The following is a 16,363-nucleotide window of genomic DNA, read 5'->3' as shown; positions in this document are numbered from 1 at the left end:
CCAAACTTTGCCAGCTCACAATTTTTCACCCAGCCTAATTCCCCTAAGGCTCACCCCCTCTAAAGACCTCCACACCTCTGACCTCTCTGCCTCCTGTACCCCTAACACCATCATAGCCCTATAAACAAACACCCACCCCTATCACCCTCACTATCTCATTCCTACGCTGGCTCCACTCCTGCCTGCCCCTGCTCCACCCTTCCTCTGATCCCTTCACCATTCCTGTTTACCAGGAACTAACTCATCCACTTCACTGGGATATTCTGTGTCAGAGGGGCTATATCATTAGTTGTAACGTGAGTTAAATTCTATTTAAGAATACAAGTGTCCATATGTATGCAATCAGTTTAAAATTTTTTAAAAAACTAGTCAGCATGTGCTACACAATGAACACTATTGTTAAGAAAGCATTATTGGTTATAAACAAACTGTAGCCAACCAAAGGGGTTTCCGTAGCAAAGAAAGCAGAGAGTCAGCAGATGCAAGTGTGACCTGGCATGGCATGACACCCCTCTCTATGGTCCCCAGCGCCTCCTTAGCTCAAGGCTCTAAAACCTTCCATTTGCTGTTTCTTGAGCTCATCCTAACGAAGGGAAGCACATAAACATTCAGCTCAACCCTGTTTCTGACCTCAAGCTGTTTCTTAAGTCCTATCGTACAGACCCCATCCCAACACTGAAGTCCCACTACATCCTTGCCCTCCAGATGCTCCAGCCTCAAGAAGTGGATCTCAAAGTGGTGTTCCCTGAACCAGCCACATCAGAATCTTTTGGGTGCTTGTTAAGAATGCAGAATTCTGAACCCCACCCACCTTAGACCTACTGAATCAAAATCTCTGGTAGCAGAGCTGGGGATATGCATTTCACTAGGTGCCCCTGCCCCCACCCATAATTTGCAAACCTAAGTTTAAGAACAACCACCCTAGAAAGAGGTTACCCCTACTCCCCAAAACAGACCCCCTTGGCTTACTCCTCAGAAGGAGATTGAACAAAGATCAAGGTCAAGGAAACAATTGGACATGGCGCTGGGACAGACATGTCCCTGGAAAAGTCCTCCCTGGCTGTAGATTCTCCATTTCATCTTCTGAGATCCAGCCCTCCTAGAATTCCATGAAACCTAGGGCACCTCCAAAATAGGGTGAAAGCTTCCCAGCCCAGAAGGCTCAGAAGAAAGCAGGCTTTGTCTTGGCCTCTTAGGTCTTTCTCTAGCTTAGATGCACAGAAAAGGCCTTGTGACTTATATTCGAGTAGCACAGTTCAGTGGCATTAGTTCTTGGCACCAAAGCCCTATTAGTAATAAATGGGGTGCAATTCTGTTCTTGTCTGCTGTGCACATGTAAATCTCACACATCTGGTGAGCTGCCTTCAGGGAAGCGTTTGGGAGTTCACGGCCATCTCTTTTTTCACTCCAGAGACTAACAGTGCTCTACATCTCTCTCTGGTGACTGGAGCCGCTCCTTGAACCCCCAGCCACAGGTTGAGTCTTTGCTCCAAACTGAAAGCTAGAACCCCAGAGCTGCCCCCACCTGGCACTAAGAATCAACGGGCCATGAAAGAACTGCCTTCTGCCAAGCTTCTTACCCAAGTTCACCACTCCTCGTGGACACTGCACGTGGCCCCTTTGGGGACCAGAGCTCTAGCTATGTTCCTATAGAACCGAAATCCCTCCAAGGCCCCACTGGACCCTTGCCAATGCCTCAGCATGCCATGTAACTGAGCCCATCCACATTTACACCAGAAAGAATGGCTTGTTCTGTCCTGCAAGTTCAGGCAAGATAGGACATCAATCACAACAAATGCTTGTGGTCAGGCTTCAGAGATGATTCAGTCACACAGTTATAATGGACAGTTCTTGTTTTGCCTGCCCAACTCATTCCTATCCTGTTTAGTAGGAGCACACAGGTGTTCCATTGGGAACTATCCTTCCTCCAGTATCAGTCTGGGAGGTTTGGGTGGAGTTGGCCTCACCTACTAGACCAGGAGTGAGCACAGTCCAAGTTACATGTCCCTCAAGCCACACTGATTGACTCAGGTGTGGGCACAGAAAGAAGCCATTCCAATCATAGCCAATTCCAGAATGTTCCCTGGAATTACCAAGAAAGAGAAGCTGTCTTCCCACTGGGATTGCTGAGCTGGTAGAAATGAAAGTTTAGAGATGCTGGTGACCTTGTCTCCATGTGTGAAGATCTTCCTTAAGAGAGAAACCAACACAGACAAAGCAGAACCAAGAGGGAGAGAGAGAGAAAATGAGTTCTGATGACATTAATTTGAGTACAAGGGTCCAACTATGCCTGGAATATCCCCAGACTTCTAAAAAATTACACGAGCTACTAAATTTTTTTATTTTCTTTATGCTTGAACCAGTTAGAGCTGAATATTTGTCACTTGCAATGCAGCCTCCTGACTGATACAATGGGCAAGAGAAACCCTGAACAGCAATGGGCCCAAATGCCAAAGAAGGTAAAAGTGCCTAGAAAAAGAAAATTGTAAGTACTTTCAACATTGGTATATGAGGCCCTTCATGGTCTGGTCTGTGCGCTCCCTTCCCACCCCATCAGGCAGCTACACCCAATGCCTGGCAGTTTCCAAAATGTGCCTTCGTTCACATTAACAGCCTTGGATCCAGGCAGGCCTTTCTGTATACAATCTATTGGATCTACTTTTTAAAAAGTTCACATATATGTATATTTTAGATGGGGTCTCACTCTGTCGCCCAGGCTGGAGTGCAGTGTGCAATCACAGCCCACTGCAGCCTTGAACTCCTGGGCTCAAGTGATCCTCCTGCCTCAGCCTCCTGAATAGCTGGGTCTATACCACATCTGGCTGGATCCATTTTTAATGTGCCTTCTCCTGTATTAGATTTGTAAGGATCTGAAGAAAAGGGGTTGGATTTTAATTCTCTCTCAATTCATATTCACTGGCCCAAGGTAGACATTTAATAATTGTTGGACAGATGGAAAGATGAATGTATGTATGTATGGATGGATGGATGGAAAGAAACCTACACATATAGCACAGTTTTATGCTTCAAGTAGGCCAATTAGATTTGCCTATTCTACCCTACACTCTCTAAACCCACATTTCTTTTCTAACCTAATGAGAATAAATAATAACAAGCTCCTGAGCAACCCTGAGCAAGGCATGTGTATGGAGAACTGTATTATCTAGCAATTCTCTGAATTGAAACTCCAGGCCCATCAGTGTTTATCCTAAGTCTTCTTACCTTAGATTTTGTATTACAAAGCATGGTGGTTATTCTGTGCCTTAACTTGCTTTTGATTTTGCACATCTTCCACCTCCTTGCTGAGGATGAAACCTGGCTTCCCCTAACAAAACACCACTTCCCTCACAACCCTCTTCAATGAGGTCTACTCAAAGTCTCACTTCCCCACTGGGCTGGGAACAGGGTCTGCATTTGTGCTTACTGTCCACTGCCACATCGTGACCAGGCTGTAGCCCTGAGGTTCCACATCACCCTCTTTTATCAAACATTTTCCAACCCAACCCCCCATGATGCCATGTTGGCTTCCTTATGACCACCATGTCATTATCCAGAAGTCAAGGATCAGCCTCTTTTAGACATTTTTTTTAGCATTCCCTGGTTCTGACCACTTAGAAACTTGAAAACTGGCACTGGTCCCAATCTTCACCTCCAGGCATTCAAATGTTGAGTGCCCCCCAAGTTGTAAAACCTATCCCTGTTATGACAAGGCAAAGATAATCATACATGTGTTTCAGACTACTCCCTCTGCCAGCTGCAACAGAGGAATCTGGACTGCCAGGCCTGTTCCTTGGGCTTTTATGATTCAGAATCCAGAGGGAAATGGAGAGAAGACAGTAGCTCCTCCAGCTAGGGTTGGAGAGCAGTTAGGTGAAGGAAGAGCTACCACAGATTGGGCTACATGCACAGCTTCCCAGGCTGGGCTTGAGTTGAGTGAAAATCCAGCCCCTGCTACACTTGCCAAGCCTTGTGCCCTTGTGTGGACTGTGACAGTCCCCTGAGAACTGGGCCCCTATTTCTAACTGATTCTCTCAGACAGAAAACTTTTTAAAAGGATATTCATGGGCCAATAAGGCTTCAGAGGAAGCCACCCTAAAAGCCAGCAGTGGTCTCCATCAGGGATGTGGAGAGGAGAGGGGAACAAATTTTAATAAGAACTGTGGTGTGTCTCTCCTTCGAGATGTTCAAAAATTGCAAGTTCTGAACTTGGGTTACTTGGAAATTACTTGTTTTGTTTCTGGGCTTTGCTCTAAAATGGGGTTGTATGGGTGGGGGAAGGGTTCATAAGGTTACACCACCTTCTCTTTCTCCTTCCAACCTTGAGTCTCAGTGCTGGCACTCAGCAAAGTATGGAGTCAGCTCAGTTTGTCTTCTGGCATTCCCAACCTCACTTCCTCCCCCCTTCTCACTAGGCAGTGCTGCCTCTCCCTGAGGCTCTCTGTGGCCTGGCTGCTCCGAGGGCCCTCTGAGAGGACTCTGAATGGGACTTGAGACAGCTTCCCCAGCCCCACTGCCTTGCCTTCATTCCAACCCTCAACTCCTCTCACTGTACTTTCTTGCAATCCTCTGAGAATCTCCCTAAGTTGATGGGGTCCTCCATACCACAGCCCAAAGATGGTCTCACATCATCTCACTTTTCCTGCTTATGTACTCTTTCATGGCTTCCCCCTGCCTATAAGATCTAGGTCTAACTCCGTAGCCTCGCCCAACAAAACCTTTCATGATCTGACCCTGCCCATCTCCGAGCCTTATTGGCCCACGCATATCCCTACCTCAACCTACTCGTCTACCTGTGGCTCCCATGCTTACATCACATAGTACCTTCCCAGATGTGTTTCCCTTTGCCTGGAATGCTCCTCTCATCTCCCTTCTCCCTTCACTTGGCCCTTCTGGCCAATGCCTACTGATCTTTCAAAATTCTGCTCAGATAGCCACCCCTCCAGGAAGCCTTCTTGGACTACTCTTTCTCCAGTTTGATTTAATGTCATGCTGTAAGCTCCCATATCCCCTGTGCAGGGGTCCATCACAGCACTTATCACCCTGTACTATAAACACCAATTTACTTGTCACTCTCTCCTAACTATAATAGATTAATATTATTGTTATTATTAATAATAGATTAATTAATATTGTTATTAATAATAATGATAGATTAATTAATAAGACTTCCCAGTCAGGCAGGAACCATAACTCATTCATCTTTGTACACCCTATGCCTAGCACAGAGTAGGCACAGGCACTTAAATTTGTGTCAATTGGATGAACACGTGACTGGATAGATGGATGAAATTTCATTAAACCACCTCAATGCTACAGTTCTGAAAGCTTCATATTTTGTGCCTTCCCCCCACCCCAGGTATTTGCATGCTAAGAGAGGTAACATGATCCAGTGTTCCTCAACTGAAGGCCCGCGAGTCATTGGTGCTACACTGCAGACACGTGGGAGGAATGAAGATTTTCATAGCAGTTACTAAGAATTCTCTCCCTGTCCATCTCCAGACCCACCTGCAAACAAGACAGACATCTCCTACCAACACAACCTGCTACCCTGAGTTTTAAGGACACTGCTAGTCACGTGATATCTTCCTAACTTTTCTGATCTTCATTCTCTTCAGTCCTATTTTCTGTGTGCTGTGTCCACTGACCCCACCTTCCAGGAATTATTTACTGGGACTCTGCCTCTCTTCTAATTACCCCAATACCAAAATGTCCTTGCTATTCAGCCCTCTGTAAGGCTGAGCTTACGCTACATGACACATGACCTTTTAAATCCAGTAAGGTTTTACTTGCCCCTCGGACCTGAATCAGTATAAGCAAACCTACTGAGTTTCGATTATTTCTTTTATAGATCCTTGAGTATTTACTCAGAAAGGGCTATGATGCAAGTCATGACTTTTGGTTTTAAAGTCACAGCAGCAGTATCAGCACTCCTGTAATTATTGTGGCCTTAAAGCTTTCTACAAGAGTTAAATGTAATAAAAGAATGTCAACCCTTACAGCTGGCAGAAGACATGTAGGTTTCAAGGGAGACTTGTTTTTACACAGAGATGGCCTCTCCAAAAGAATTTGAGACAGCTTATATTAAAGAAGCAGAAGTATTTTAAAATACAAAACAGTAACGACAGAAATAAAAAGATAAGAATTAGTAATTAAAGTAGGAAGAGAACACATCACTGAAACCGAGGCTAAGAAAGGTAATAATAGGCTGAGCTTCCTGACAGCCAAAGCAAAGGTAGAAGTACAATAAGCAGGCTAATAAAAGAAAGTGAACCAGGATTTGTAATCTCCTTAATGGACATTTATTTTTCCTTTTGTCCAGGGTCTCCCTCTTTGGGGAAATGCTCTTCTCTCCACCCAGGCCCCACTCAAGTCATGTGGTTCAAGTGGAAGCTCTCACCTTTTTATAGATTTCTATGTCTCTCTGTCTCTCTGTCTCTCTGTCTCTCTCTCTCTCTCTCTCTCTCTCTCTCTCTCACACACACACACACACACACACACACACACACACACAGCTCTTTGGCTAAGGGTAGGCTCCTAACCTAGGCTGGGCTGACCTTTGCCCCCCATATCCTTGACACCACAGATGCTGATTGGTCTAGGATCAGGTAACTGAATAGAGCTCGGCCAATCAGTCTTTCCCAGGGGCTTTTCAAACTGAAGGTGGAGAAAGTCTCTCAGTTTCCATCAGAACCCAAACTGGAAGAAGCAAATCTCAGGGCTACCAACAGGCAAACTCCCAACCATGTGGCAGAAGTCGATTTGAGAAATCCAACCTGATAGAGAAGCCAAGAGAGGAGGGGAGAGAGCATTCTGACTCCATTCGAGGCCCTGGTTCCTCTTACCCCTGGGCTGGGCTACATCCCAGCCTCTCTGACAATTTGGTAATATGACCAGATACCTTTCTCTGTGCCAGAGCTATTGTGACTTCAGTTCCTACTCCTTGCAATCAAAAGAATGATGACTAATACAGGAACATTGAGCAACAGGATGGCTGGTGAGCTCCGTGGTAGTTTTACTAAAAACACAGACTCTCTGCATGTGGCTTGCTCTTCTCATGAACTGTTTGGTGTTTGCCATATTAGAACCTAGTCCCTTAAAAACATTTTCATGGAGGGACAGTTGCATATCCATGGGCTTGATGCTAGGTAAAGCTCACAACTCGAGATGTGAATGATGCAGGTATTTCCCTGCTGTATTTTAGTTTGGAACTGCATGGAAGATCATTCAAAACTGAAGAAGAATAGATTTTCTGTTCTTGATTGAAAGAAGATCAACATGCCCTAAACAAAGGGTGGAGGTGATAACATTTGATTGAAAAATCAAAGAACCCAATTGCACTTCTGTCCTGGAGCAGAACCACTCCCCTGGGGCGGGGATCTTCTCTCCCTCCATCTCCTTGCAGTGTTAAAAAAGGACTACAAGAGTCATTGCGTAGGTGTAGTGCATCTATGTGCAGATGGTCACGAGTGACCTGTTGAATATACAATATTCGGAAGCATTTTGGATTTTCTAACTGATCCTTCCAATTTTTCCTATGATGTCCACATTTTATCATCTTTCTCTTTTCTAAAATTGTGCAATAGCTTCCCACCCAATTCTGTAAGGACTCTGTGCTCTGGCCAAGATGCTACTTAATCAGTGACTAAACCCGCAGGAAGAATATCAGAGCTTTTATTCAATTCAAACATTTACAGGGTGTGCTCTAAATGCCAGTCATTGCAATGGTGCCAAAGACAAAGAAACGAATAATGCATTCACTGCCTTCACATAGCCCAGATTTTCAACCTGTTTCTAGTCCACTCGTGGTGGATGATCCCTTCATTCCCACAAATGTACCCAGGGATACTCACAGTTTTGGGAGGAGAGGAAGAGTGAAAATGTTGACAATTGTCTTCTTGCCTGCAAGGATCTAAGGATCCATATCATTAATGCCTATGTGACAAGAGTCACGGACCCTCCTAATACCCATATAGTTTTCATGATACCTTAACACCTATTCTGCACCTAATGCAGGCTTGGCACATAGCAGGTGCATATAATAAGCACTCATCATTTTTCAGTCCCCCAGCAACTGAACCCCTCCCTAGAGGTGGAGAAGTCTCCCTCCCAATGAGAGATAGTGAGTGGAAGAAGCCTCTTCCCACTCCAGAAGCTGAAGGCTTTTCACAGTTTCTGCCACAGCCAAGGCATTAACAAGTGTAACTCAGCCTTGACCCACAAGATAAACCAACCCCAGACTTCGAATTGGGAGCCAGTGATGCAAAGACGCAGGGACAGAGGAGAGCCTGTTTGGGTGGAGCCAGCAGAAGCAGCAGCGGCCTCCACCGTCTAGAGCCAGCCCTGGCACAGTGCCAGTGGCTGCAGCTGTGCAGCTGTGGCCTCCAGGATTCTGCAGCCGTCGGGGAGTCCTCCTCACATGGTTCTGGGCGGCTTGGGGCTGCAGTCCTGGCCGCTGTCTGGCCTCCTTTGCACCTGTCTTCTGAGTTTGGTTTTCCAAACTCTCGGGGGGATTTCTCAAGTTCCTACTATCACTTTCATAAATTCCTCTGCTCACATAAGCCAGAGTCAATTTCTTTTTCTTAGAACTAAGAAATCTGACTTATTACCATGCATAAAGTGTTCAGCCAAATAAATTTGTAAATGAATCCATTTTATTATTTGCATTTCACGACTCACTAGGATATGTAGACACACATCATTAGCCTCACTGTGTTGTAGATATAGGTGCTGAGCTTCAGAGAGGCCAAGCAGTTCCTCCAAGATTTACATAGCTGAAAATGGCAGAGTCTGGACTCAAATCCCAATGCCGTAAATTCTTTCCACTATACCAAGAGGTTTCTGATTTTAGCCCCAGTGATGTCCTATAGGTTCTTGAGGCCCTATACTTTCAGAGCACGCTGTCTGTTCACTTTGCACACCCGGACCTGCCTTCTTATTTAACCCTTTGTCCCGGACTGGTGTCTTGAGGCATGCTAGGTCTTTGCTGCTATGGGGGTCTGTTAGCTCAGCCCCCAGACACAAATCAGGATGAACGTTCCAATGGTATCCTGCCTGTGCATATGTGTACACGTGCATAGAGGGAATGATTATTACACTTCCTCCTCATTTTCAGCTTATGTAGCCCACACTAATGCATGGCAGATTGGGAGGACTTAAGAGTCACAGGAAATGACCTAAAAGCCACATTTTTGCCATCTGTGAAGAGATCTGTTTTCAGTTTGGATCCCATGAGGAAACTATTCTTCCTATCAAGGAAAGTTCCATCGAGGGTGAAATGGAGACCATGCTAGATACTTGTCATCTAACTGTTAATATTGTTGTGAGGATTAAATGAAATAAAAAAGAATCTAGCAAAGTGCCTGGAAAAATGTTGGCTATCCGTAATCCAAACTGTGAAAAAACAAACTATTGGAAGCAAGCCTAAATGTCTACAGTGAAAGAATGATTTTCATATTATGCCTCTGTTAAAACTGGAAGCAAAATAAATGAATAAACACTAATTATGAAAAGTATGGAACACCATAGGAATAAGATTATAGTGAAAAGAGGGGCAAAGCAAGATCCAAAATTATATATAAACTATTTTTACAACTATACAAAAATAGGCCTATGAAAAAAGGTAGACAAATACGGCCAAAATGAAAACTAATTTTATCATAAAGTCCCATAATCCCTTACCCAAATATCTTGAAGCTTTGGCATCAGAATCCTTTGGATATTAGCATATCTTAAATATTATATAACACCTCCAGCACTCTTTAATCCAATGCATTAGTACCACAGCAGTGAATATATGAATAGTTGCCCTAAGTAGAATAAACAAAGACTCTGTAAGTAGACATCTGAGATCAGGACAGGTGTCTCCAACCTGAGTGCAGTTCAAGTTGGATTTGGCTATCAAATAAATTATGAAAAACTTTTCATTTATCAGCACTTTGGGAATTTCGGAATTACAGATAAGAGATCATAGACCTGTAATACATAAATATTTGCTACCATATTGGTTCTGGACAATATTGGAAAATACTAAAAGTGGAAAATACAGGACCCAACACTGGTAGTTTAATCATCCGCTTCACCTGAGTGTACCCACGGTGGCAGCAGCGATCCTCAATGCTTTTGCTATTACCCAGATTCTTAACCCGGACCTATGTGGCCTTAACTCATCCTTGTTTTCCTTTGCACTCATTCTATCTCCTGCACTTGCTGGCTCCTTTCTAGATGTCTTATACCAATGGAAAAAAGCTAAGAATTATAACATGTAAACATGGCCTCTTGACTCACTTTCTGTCATCCAGTAATTAGCTAATATGTAATAATGATTAATAAATGCATAGATTGTGTCCACAATACCCTTCTTCTTCCTGGCCTCATGCTTGATTTTTACATCTCGTTCACTCAACATAGCCTCAGGGAGCCAGACCCAAAGACTGAGGTACAAGGCAGGGGTCAGAGTCCGGGCAAGGATCTCAGGCAACGGTAGCAACAAAAGAGCTTTTCATTGGCTCAGCCTCAGCCTGGAAGCTTTTGCATGCATGTAGGAAGGGCCAGTCATCAGGCAGGACTGAGAGAAGCCTCATAACCCCTCCCCACATCACCATCACTCCCCTCTCTCTGCCAACCCTGGGAATCATAGCACGGCTGCTCTCACAGGTCACTGTCACTTACAGAGCGTGCCATATTTTGCAGTGAGTAGGGGCAGTGAGAACCACTGGTTTAGATGAAGCTCCGTTGGAGGTGGGGTTCAGTGGGCAGTATGCACAACCCTTCCCAAGGACTCTGACTGGGGACCTGTCCGAAGACATAGCACAGATGGCAGCATTATTTGTAGACTTATAAAAGTCATTAGTAGTCTTATAAAATAAAAAAAAGAATGCGAAAGCTATGCTTACCCCCATTTTTTTGCCATGAGAATATTTGAACAGCTGGCTGTTTGACATTTAAATGTACACCATAGGCTACTTTTTAAGCTTTATTCTCCTCCACCCATTTCTCAGTCTCAACTACACAGTTTTTCCCAACTTCTTCATTCCACCAAAGACTTTAAATAGGCCCCCAAAGGAAAACATAAATTCTAAGTTACTAATATGGTCCCTGTTTGTAGCCACCATGGTTACATTTCTAGGCTGACACATTCCCACCCCATCAGTCCTGTGGTACCACAAATAAATTGTTGAAACTTCTTTTCTATGTGTCTGATTGGGGTTTGGGGACAGTTTGTGGCAGAGACAATGGGATAGTTGGTGGCCAAACAGGTTTTCTCCCTCATATAAAAAGTGACACAAAGCATTGGTTTCATTATCTTTCTAGCTAACAGAAATATGAATAGTCATTGAGTAAGAACAGCTGTTGCCATAGACTTCCTCTGCATTTTGCCTAGTTCTTTAGGAGGAATAGGTCTTTCCAAAAATCAGGGGTTATCACACACAAGAGAACAAGAAGAAAATAGGATCCAAAAACTCTACCTCTCACTCACTTTCTGACCATGAGCAAGTTAGACTCTCAGAATCTCAGCTTCTGCTTCTGTAAAGTGAAGATGATAATAACACTTTGAAAGAAGTATTGTGAGGATTAAAGGAAATAACGTATGTAAAGCACTGGGGTACAGTGCCTGGCACCAAGAAGAGCCCAGCTGGTTTTATCAGCACCTCCACTACTGGCAGGTCTGAGAGCATCACAGAAAATCTGACATAGACCCTGAACCTGGGGTGAATTCTACTTCTTGCCATCCCAGAATTCCTCCTGTGGATTGGGAAGATTCAAATATACGGAAGATCTGTGTGGAGAAAGCAGAAATGCAAGTGCCAGCTAAGACGGATCCTGAGCTGATTCTTTCCCGAGAACCCCAGAAAGACTCAGGAATTGATGATTCCTCAGATGATGGAGGTGGGGTGGAGGGAAGAGGGCAGCATGGAACCAAAAACAGAGGAATTGGTTGAGCATGTGTATAAAAGAAGCAGTTACATCTCCCCACACTCAGGTCTCCATCCCCACCCTACCCATCAAAGCAACAATCCCTCAACAACTTGCAGGAGAGATGACGTTTGCTCTCTGGAGAAATTCAACCAGCTTCATGGATGCCACAATGAAGGGAGGGGAAAAAGCAACAGGTTATATTTTAATATAAATCTAAAAACCAAAGAGTGATATAACCCAGCTTCTTCCTTTTCCAGAACACAAGCAGCTAGGCTTATATCCCCCCAGGCAGGAAAACCAGAGAATCCTCCTTTGAAAAACTGAAAGGCACCAGGGCAAAGATCTTGAATACTGGCATCTTGGAATTGCCCCCCAAAATAGTGAGCTCAATATTCAATGATCCCACAGCAAAGCCCTCACTCCATCTCATACCAGCCCCCATTTGGCTTTTTAGTGCTTTTCTCTTAAATATAATAAATATCTAAAGACCACTAGATATTTAAGTATCTAAAATGAAAGAGACTAAAACAAAGAGAAAAAAAAAACACAGAAGAAACAGTACAAAGAACAGAAGAAATGTCTTTTAGAAATATAAGCCTCTGGGAGGCCGAGGCGGGCGGATTGTTTGAGCTCAGGAGTTCGAAACCAGCCTGAGCAAGAGCGAGACCCCATTTCTACTAAAAATAGAAAGAAATTAATTGGACAACTAAAAATATATAGAAAAAATTAGCCGGGCATGGTGGCGCATGCCTGTAGTCCCAGCTACTAGGGAGGCTGAAACAGGAGGATCGCTTAAGCCCAGGAGTGTGAGGTTGCTGTGAGCTAGGATGACGCCACGGCACTCTAGCCCAGGCAACACAGTGAGACTCTGTCTCAAAAAATAAATAAATAAATAAATAAATAAAAATAAGAAAAATACAAATTAAAACTAAATTTAGATATTCTTTCTCATCTATCGGATTGGTAAAAATTCAATAGTTTTAGGATGTGTTTATCTTTGAGGGAAAAAAATGAAAAAAATTCAATGGTTTGATGACACCCTCTTTCTTTTGGTAAGGCCATGGGGAATGAAAAATGATTCAACCCCAATCAAGAAGAAACTAGCAATAACCACTAAGACAGCAAGTACATTTGACTCAGCAAACTCTCTTCTAGAAATGCATCCCTGTATACTCCTGCACATGTATGAAATAACATATGTATAAAGGTTATTCATTACAACATTGTTTGTGATAACGAAAGATTAGAAATGATCCGAATGTCTGTTGACAGGAGACTGGTTAAATAAACTATGGTCAATCGCTTAGTGGAAAGTATTTATTTTCTCAATGAATAAAGACAAAAAATCTGCATAGTTTTACAACCAGCTTCCATGCCCTCCAAAATACAAAGAGCTATGTGTAAAGCCTCCCAGACAGAGCAGACTCTCTGATCTTCCTAAGTCTGAGCGTAAGAGGAACTTGGCGCCCAGTGTCTTTCAAAACCGTAGACACAAAGCAAGCAAGGCGGTGAGGCAATGCCAGATTTAATGTCAGTCCTAGGTCCAAACCCCAGCTTGGTTACTTTTTTATTAACCATGACACTCTGTACTGTGCTTCCTCATCTGCTAGATGGGGACGAAATTCCCCAGCTTGCAGGGGTGGGGAACCTGCAGCCTTAAGGCCACATGTGAACTTCTCGGTCCTTAAATGCAGCCTTTTGACTGAATCCAAATTTTGCAGAACAAATCCTTTTATTAAAAGGGATGCAGCAGAGAAAGATGAAGCTTTTCTTGCCTCCTTTCGTACTTAAAAAAGAACAATCTTAAAATCAGAAGGCCGCAGGTTCCCCACCCATATACAGATGGCATGAGGTCTGGCCCACAATAAATACACCACAAACAGGAGTCACTATTAATAGCAGCACCGGAAAAAAGAATCCTGTCTCCAGGACTGTATTCATTGTAGAAGGAAAGTCATGTTGGAAATCCCAAGATAAGAATCAAAAGTCACTGCTCTGAAGAAAAGAATTGAAGGAATTTCCCCTCATAATCAAGGCAGTTTTGGAAGAGAGTCTACAGACACAGACAGACACATCCACCCTTGCGTGCCTCCAGCTTCTTACTGCTGCCACCTCCTCTGCGGACTGGCAGAGACTTTCCCTCAGTATCCTAGATCCCAGCAGGGCTGGAAGGACCAGAGCCCAAACCCCTTCTGTTAGGATTAGAAACCCGAGGACCAGAGATTCCCAGAGATGGACTCGAGAGCACACAGCCAGTGGTCCAGGTCCACGGTCAGGCCGACCCACTAACAAAATTGCTGACTTTCATTCACTCCCGAAAGGGGCTGTGATCAGTGTAAAAGCATATAATCAATATTGGCAGAGTAAGTAATGTGTTTTCCTATGTCAACCCATTTTGAAGGCTGCCTACTTCACCTCATATACACTTCCTACGGAATGAAGCCCCAAACTTAACGGGAGCTTGTATTGCAGTAACAAGGATTTCTAGAATGTATCCAATCCCTGCTCCAGCAATAACCAGGTATGTAATGCTGGGTTTGCATTTCCTCATCTGTAAAAGGGGATATCAGCCCCCTTCATCACGCTGTTTAAAAAGTAAAATCAGATAACTACGCCTGTCTGGCACATAGCAGGTACTACTTCCCTCAGACCCAGATATCCCCTTGCCTTGCCAACATAAGTTACTTAATCAGTCCCACAACAACCCAGCCACCCTGCTCTTTGAATTCCAAAACAAGATTTTCCCCTAATCAACCTCAAAAAAAAATGCAAAAATAAAACATCTTCCGTGGTACTTTCATAGGTTGATAGTTTTTAATTTCCTCAGCAAGAACCGAGAGTTAAGAAGAATTACAAGGATATTTCTTTTCAAATTCCCAAAATACCTTCTTCATTCACATTGCCCTGGCAGACTGGTTTCCGCCATGTCCACGCTGGTACGGAGAACACTGGATCCAGCCATGTTCACCGGGTTCCTGATTCGTCCACATTCCTGCCCTAGGGATTCGCTCATGGTAAACACTCAATACATGGTTCTTAGCTGAACCACACAGAATCAGGTGAAAAATTTCAACAAAAATATATTGAGCACCTCTATATGCTAGACACCATGTGCGACCTTTTTCACTCTCATGTTTAATTATCACGACAATCCTGAGAGGTAATCATTGTCCCCATCTTACAGATGACCAAACAGAAATTAAGAGCACTAAATGCCTGGCCCAAAGTCCCATTGTCCAGAAGGAGCAATGTGGGATGGAACACAGGTCTCTTGACTCCAGGTCTTCGCACTGTGAGACTACGAGTTTGTTGTAACTAGGGCCTCTTGCACCTAACACACCTTTGCAACTGCACTCCCTTCCACCCACCCCCTGCACACATACAGACGCACCTAATTTTCAGCAAGTCATTTGGCAATTCCAAAAGAGGGGCCATATCCTTTTTCTCTACCTCTGTTGCTGAACAAAGACAACATCGTATTTCCAACACATTAGTCAGACCAACGGGGAAAAATCCCCATGACTTCAGTAAGTTTCCATCCTTTGGAACAAGGACATACACACAGAAGGTTTACCGTAATATATAAACAGTGCTTTTAAATGATGCCAATCTCTCTTTTAATGTGGCCTAAATCCTAAAATCTAAGGTTCCATAGCTTCCTTTCTTATATTTTAAATAAACACAGAAACCTTAATAGATATGTAAACCATAACTATAACAGCCAATTAGTTAGATTGGGATCTCACATCAACACAGATTTTCCTTGCAACTTGCACCCAATTTGAGTCTGGTCCCAGGCGTGCTGACCTGAAATAGTTGCTGGCCGCGGCAAGCACCACGCGGTGGCAGGCGAATTCCTGAATGTCCACACACAAGATGACATCTGTCAGAGCATTTTCCCCTCGGAGGGTCTCCAAGCCATTTTGAAGAAATAAGGAGAGTCCCGTGTCGTCAAATTTTACTTTATCCCCATTTAAGATTTCCACCAAGTCTCCCCTTTTCTGGGAGGGCTCATCTGCAGAAGGTGCCAGGGGCCCCTCCAAACTCTTCTCTACCACGTCGCCCATGGTCCAGGCACCCCTCTGCCCTGCCATCCACATCCAGACTGAAGGAGCGCCCAAGTTTCAGGCAGGCCACATTGCAGAAGCTGAGCGGATTTCCTGTGCAGGGCCCTCCACTTATCACCAGCTGTCACACACACATAACAGGAAGTCTCGCACTTTCTCATCCTGTTACTACAAATGCTCGCAACTTGTATTCTTCTTCTTTCTGCGAATAATCACAGGGTTAGAAATTACTTAGAATAGGTGTGTGGGAGGGGACTCTGGGAGAGAAGGCGTGGCTTCTCAGTCTACTATGAGTGCTGGGTGGTTATTTTGGTCCATCTCCCACCTCATATCCGTGAGCAGGAAGACTCTGCTTCTGGCTATTACATTTGTACTCTGGG

General features: G+C 44.0%; 1 protein-coding gene across 1 annotated transcript in view; it reads right to left on the bottom strand.

Annotated features, from left to right (window-relative positions):
• Window positions 1-16,022, bottom strand: part of KLHL6 (kelch-like family member 6) — a 53,516-nt gene extending 37,494 nt beyond the window's left edge. Inside the window, exon 1 of the mRNA XM_012640507.1 lies at window positions 15,724-16,022. Coding sequence (XP_012495961.1) covers window positions 15,724-16,016 — 293 coding nt within the window. The 5' untranslated portion in view covers window positions 16,017-16,022. The remainder of the gene's footprint in view (window positions 1-15,723) is intronic.
• Window positions 16,023-16,363: the final 341 nt, after the last annotated feature.

This window comes from Propithecus coquereli, unplaced genomic scaffold (assembly GCF_000956105.1).
Source record: "Propithecus coquereli isolate 6110/MARCELLA unplaced genomic scaffold, Pcoq_1.0 Scaffold10, whole genome shotgun sequence".
Taxonomy (NCBI): domain Eukaryota; kingdom Metazoa; phylum Chordata; class Mammalia; order Primates; family Indriidae; genus Propithecus; species Propithecus coquereli.
This window is presented reverse-complemented; position numbering and strand designations above follow the sequence as displayed.